Source organism: Aspergillus saccharolyticus, assembly GCF_003184585.1.
Source record: "Aspergillus saccharolyticus JOP 1030-1 unplaced genomic scaffold BP01scaffold_86, whole genome shotgun sequence".
NCBI lineage: Eukaryota > Fungi > Ascomycota > Eurotiomycetes > Eurotiales > Aspergillaceae > Aspergillus > Aspergillus saccharolyticus.
In genome coordinates, this window is record NW_020290696.1 from 26,842 (window position 1) to 33,100 (window position 6,259).

General features: G+C 46.2%; 1 protein-coding gene across 1 annotated transcript in view; it reads right to left on the minus strand.

Annotated features, from left to right (window-relative positions):
• BP01DRAFT_361557 (NACHT and WD repeat domain-containing protein) overlaps positions 1-3,123 on the minus strand; it is a 5,403-nt gene extending 2,280 nt beyond the window's left edge. Inside the window, exons 1-3 of the mRNA XM_025576183.1 lie at positions 2,396-3,123; positions 405-2,333; positions 68-351 (exon numbers count right to left, since the gene is read on the minus strand). Of these exons, the coding sequence (XP_025426071.1) occupies positions 68-351; positions 405-2,333; positions 2,396-2,884 (2,702 nt within the window). The 5' untranslated portion in view covers positions 2,885-3,123. The remainder of the gene's footprint in view (positions 1-67; positions 352-404; positions 2,334-2,395) is intronic.
• Positions 3,124-6,259: the final 3,136 nt, after the last annotated feature.

A 6,259-nucleotide genomic window follows, 5' to 3' on the forward strand; every position in this document is an offset into this window, starting at 1 on the left:
CAGCGTGCGCTGCTCGACGCCCGTGGCCGTGTCCCAGAGCTTGATGGTCTCGTCAGCCGAGCCCGACCCCAGCGTGCGGCCGTCCGGTGAGAAGGCCACCGAGCTGACCCTACTGGAATGCCCTTCAAATGTCTGGAGATTTGAGCTCCAGGAATCTTCCACCGCTGTTCCAACTGCCAGTTGATCTTTGACTTTGCTAATAAATATCTGCTTGATAATACTTTTGGTCGGTGCAAATACAAGACCAGCGCGGTAGATCTGTAGTGGAGCAATTGCTGCCATGTAGTTATTTTGACGAATAAACCTTTCCGCATCATATAAAAAATCAGATAACTCAGAGCCAAGTTGCGCCTAGATAATATTCAGCCAGTCTTCTAAGCAGCGAACTAGAAACTTATACATACTCTTGACTTTAATGCATCTATTAATCCTACCGCTTCCGAAATTCTTCCCATCAGAGCTAGTACCTCCATCCAGTGAAGAAAGTGGTCTTGGAGAAAAATAAGAACATCACAGTCCATAATAAGACCTTTACTCTGTTCAACATGATGAAACCAGTAGCGACAGGCGTATTGTATATCAGAAGTCAGATAGTCTTTGATGATCTTAGGCTTGATTTCCTCTTGTTGGATTCCGTAACTTTGCAGCTCGCATATATTCTCTCTGAGCCGGGTTTTCATAAGCCGGAGACAATGTGAAGCGATTCTACTATGTGTATCTTGCTCAGGAACATAAAACGGGCACTTTTTGTCCAGGAGGTAGTCTCGAAATGACAAGTGTAGAATCCGGACTGGTGCTTCAGAATCCACCGGTATACTGAGAACAGAGTGGAATCCGTCCAAGCGAGTATTGATATCATCAAGTGGAAATTCAATGAGCAGGGAGAGAGCATGAAGGGGCAAAGGTGAAGCTAGAAGAATAATGGTCCCAACTATATGTTGGAACTCTTTCTTCAGCTGATGTGTCTCTTCCTCATTAGCTCCAGCAAGAAGCTGGCTTAGGATAGGCGTGTATGTTCGCGCCATTTCGTCTTCTGAAGATGCACTCGCACTGTTGAGAATCTTTTCAAGCCGTTGTTCTGGACGCCATTTTCTCTCTCCGACAAAGCGGCAAATCGTAGCTGCGAAGATAAATAGAGGAATAGCCATTGCTACCAGCTTTTCAATTTTCTCACTTCCGGGCCAGTCGGGTGACAGTGAGCGCTCTTTTTGTATGGCCAAAAGCTTACTTTCGAAGAAAAGCCGAATATCATGTTCAATCACGGACTTGGGAAGCTCTTGGAGGATCAAATCGTGGTGATCCTTATTTTTGTCAAAGCTGTTGCGAATAGGGAGTTCCGGTCGGCTGGTTAGGAATACTCGAAGATGCACAGATTTGATTTCTTGCATCTTAAATAAGCAGTCAAGGATAATTTGTTGGTGCTCGTCGCCGGCACACTCGTCTAAAGCATCAATAATAATCACAATTGTTGTAGATTGGCTAGTATACAGCTTCCGGAGTGGCTGATAAAGGAGCTTCTCAAACTGTATATCAAGAGATTTAAACACAACATCCGAATCATTCTCAATTGCATTGAAGACATCGAAACCTAGTTGCCGGTGCTTGATGATTAGTTGACGTGCGAGAGTCGACACAAAGCGCTTTGCGTTACCACGGTCGGCTTCGCCTCGCTTGAAAAAAAAGCTGGCACCTAAAAGCCCTTGGTTTTGGAAGGATTGAGCGACAGTCCGTGCAATAGTGGATTTACCAGTCCCCGCCATGCCATTTAGCCAGAAAATAAGTTGATCTTGCGACTGAGCCCACAACGAAATGCGGTGAAGAAGATCTGTTCTTGTATCTGGAAGACAGTAATCCTCACGCTGAGGAGTATAAGAGTCGAAAAATGCTCCTTCCGCTAACGGTAAGCTCTTAAAGCCAGAATGTTCAAGGAGTTTCTTCAAGGAATCGGCTAGTTCATCGATCTTGTATAGGATATTCTCTGCCTCTTTTGTGCGGTTAAGATATTCGATCAATCCAATCCATTTATCTAACTTAGCCCTTTCATTCTCAACCGAAGACTTGAGTGCGATGAGTGGTTGATGAAGGCTATCAGTCACTGTATTGAGTACTCTTTCTCCAACACTTGCTTCCTGGAATTTGCGTATCTGGACCGCGTAACACAAGATAGCTTTATAAAGTCTGATCAATGCATCTTCTACAAGATGATTGTCAGAGATACTCTTTGTTTTCTCGTGAAATTTCTGCTCGATAAAGACACCGTATGTCAGAACATCTGCCAGGTACTGCGATGATTCGAATAGGGAATCACGGGACTGGGAGTATTTCTTTGCCAACTAGCATACCAATTAATGAATATGTCTGCAGCGATTTCCAATATGCCCAGTTGTATACATACTGTTAGAGTAAGTGAGACAATATTCCACACACTAGCCGCATGCTGCGTCGGGTCGAGTGCAGCCACCGCACCTATAATATCTTTGAATGATAGTGCAGCATCGAGAATCTTCCGTGAAGTCTTCCGGAATGTTTTATCAGCTGTTTGATAATACTTTTCATATCCTTCTTCGGTTGTTGTGATAACCTGATCGATTAGATCCTTAAGATGTTTTTTCGCCTCACCCGGCGCGATTGAAATCTCCTTGATTAAGAGAATATTTTGCTGGCTTTTATCAAGCTGGTCATGAGCAGCTTGCCACAAGTCTCGCGGCTGCAAAGTTTGCGTTGACTTAATGGCCTGGTCTGCAGGCTTGGGAGGGACAAGGTGGGCATTATTATTGGTGGAATGCTCTTGGGTTTCGTTTTGCCTTGGTTCGACTATCGGCTTCTCGCTCTCTTTCCGCCGATGGAATAGATGACTGAAACGCTTTCCGAAGGGGTGTGGCATCTTGAATATTTCGAAAGATCAGCTGCTGTGTGTTGGGTGAAAGCGAAACTCCGGGAGAAGAGCAGTTCGAGAGGGGAACACAGCCATCGTCGGTCGATACTAGCGTCAAATTCGTTGCTGAGCTGGCACAGCTGAATGGCAAGGATAATCCTTGCTTGGCTTAGCCAGTTATAGCCAGCTCTGTGGTGCACTGTAGAAGGCGGGGATTCCTACCTTGTCTACTCCGGTCAAAGTCACGTGCCATGGTGTTGGCGTCGGAACACAGAAACGTACCCGGGGGTCGATCCTCTATATTCATCATATTGTAAGCTGAACATTTGAGATAGGAGGCGATCCTCGGCACCTGATAACATCAATCCGTTATTTTAAGCACTTTTATGGCTAATCGATCAGAAGACCTGCGTGTCACCCATAGACAGGATCATCAAATCACAAGTCAAGATAATTTGAGTGTTTGGATAATCTTCAATTCCTCGTAGTTCGACAAATTTGGTCTTGGTGAGTTATTCGACATCGGATGTGGTGTCGGCCCGAGCCGAGGGCCAGTCATGACTAAGGGAAACCCAAGAAACGTGGCCTCCTGTTTCTGACAGTTCCACCGCTTGTTGCCCCTCTATCGGCATATTGCTATCAACCACACCTGCAGCATGAGTAGTACAATACATTTGGCTCTACTCTTGATTTTCCCGAGCCTGTCAGAAGCCCTCCTTAAAATTAACTCCATGTATCTGGTTACTGGGAAGCTCTTACCTTCCTGACTGACATCCAAGGCTTCTTATCAATAGGCTCTTCGTCGGTATCTATTGTCTTGATGATAATGCTTTCAATCCCCTGAGTGGGACCGCTTCTCAGGTACAGGACTCTACTCTGTGGGAACGGTCCCCTTCGTATGCCCCCACCCCCGGGAACTTTGGCCGCGAGTGTACCCCGTTCGGATCCAGCCCCTCCAACCATGGAAGTCGAAGTTTCACCCCCTTGCGTCATACTCCACCCGAACAACAAAATTCCGTACTAGATTGGGAAACAAGGGTTGATGACTGGGAAGGAACTGATATCCATTATTCTATCGAATGGAGGGTGACTCTGAACAATCGGGTGATGGCAAAGGACACAGAACAGGACCTGATACTCGACCCCAGCTTTTATTGGTCCGATATCAAGCAGAAAGCGGAGGATATCTTACGTCGGAAGGTAGCTCGCAACCGACGGGTGAGACTAGATGACACTACAGTAGTGGTTTCGGTAAACGATCGCTCACAACGCGATCTGACCAAGCGTTTTGAGAAGACTGATATTGACTGGACAGCCATACAAAGGCAGCTTGCAAGGTGGAAGAGCTTGTCCCAAGAAGGAAAAAAGCTTCGACTTTGCATTTCTATCAATTATTTAGATTCCGAACCGCTTTTGACTGGGTCTGATAAAAGGGGACAATCATCAATTACCAAAAGGATGCTCAACGCACGAGACGCTGAGATTGATGCTGAAAACGTTTCAGGGCAACCTTCAGCATGGCGGGACGTATACAGGACAATGCGATGCCCTGGCGCACCATGCCGCCTTGAATCACAGTACTGCTGGCAGGATCCCGTGGGCAAAAAGCATTACAAACTACGGACGCACCATCTGAGGAAGTTGGTGAGGTTCGTGGAGAAAGAGGGTGGAGTGATTCAAACACATGATGATATACCCGACAGTATTCGCGAACAGCTATATGCAGAGGAGCAGCAGCGACTCGAGCTACGACAAAAGACTCCTACACATTCCGCAACCGGATCCACCTTCCCAATTAATATCAACGTACTCCCTACACAACCATCTCAGCCCATGACAGCATCTCCTCCAGCCCATGCTGACCCTCTTTCTGCAAGCCATTCTCCTATCCGTACTGCCATCGATATTCCTGGGCCTCTTGAGGTAGCTGTTGCGGAATACACTGCATGGCACCTCTCACGGGTGAGCACCGACAGTTTCAAAGAGAATATCATCAAAGCACGTGACGTGACACTGGAGAATTGTCTTGATCTAAAACAAATTTACCATGATCAAAATCCCGAATTCTTTATCAGTCAGGGTGTCAAATTGGGAGCCGCACGCAGGTTTGTTGGTGAAGTCAATGACTGGCTTCTGGATAGAAAACTCAATCGAAACGAGGACTTTGAGTTATTTTGAGAATCTTGTACTTTGGCGGTCTTTCATGTAGTGGTCTATATAGAGATATAGGTATTTGCAACCATGCTGCACAATTTGCGATCACTTGATGACTGTCACCTGCAGCTTAATCGTTACTATAATGCTCAATAGTCAACCCTGCATGCCGAAAGTGCCCCTCTGCACTTTGCTCTCTTGCTCCAACTTTATCGACACACCATTCAAGGTACGCTTCGAACCCTTGGGCCGTGTCGTCCTGGTAAACGTGCCAATTTCGACGGATAAAAGATTTAAGTTCAGCAAAAAACTCCTCAATAGGATTTAGATCGGGTGAATAGGGCGGAAGATAGACAAGTTTGACACCTCTTTCTGTGCACATTCGCTCAATCCGCTCCGAATGATGAAAAGATGCATTGTCCATGATCAGAACCGATTTAGGCTCGGGCCACTTTCCGCAATGCTGAAGAAGTTCTTCGATAAAGTCCTCGAAGAGAGCTGCATCAGTTGTGCCTTGAAATATACGAGCAAGCATGATTCCATCCTGGGAGTAAGCAGGAAGAATCTGGTAGCGTTGGTCCCGGTGGAATTTAGATATCTGGACTGGCGTTGTACCGCTCGGAGACCATCCAGTTCTTCGAAAGCCTATCCGTTTATCGCACCCAGACTCATCGACATAGACCAGGTGGAACGAAGAGAAGTCGGAGATTAAATGAATATACTCATCTCGTAAATCAGAATTTCGCTCCTTGGCCTGCTGCCGAGCAACTTTCTTCGACCATCCTTGCTTATGAAGCGCATCACTTATGGTAGATTTCGGTATACGCATGTCGAACTCGTCTAGCAGGAATAATTCCATCTCGTGTAGGTACGAATCTGGCTTTTCTAGAAGATGGTCACATAGAGCTTCTAGCATCACCGGAGTTATTTTTCGGGGCCGTCCGCCTTTGATTGGGGGGGCTTTAAGACTGCCGAAAAGTTGAAGGTTGGATCGCAGTCGAAAGATGGCTCGTATACTGCAACCAGCCGCCTCGGCCATTTGAGAAGCACTAAGGTCTCCATTGATCAACATATCGTGGATAAGATCAAGCGTTGATTGAGCTAGATTAGGGGCCATTCTTGTGATTTGGGTGCCATCAGTAGTTGAACGGCGGTTGCGATTCTCCCAGAACCGATAGTAGATAGATAACACGTGGTATAAAAAGATATCCATAATTACAAACAGTTGTT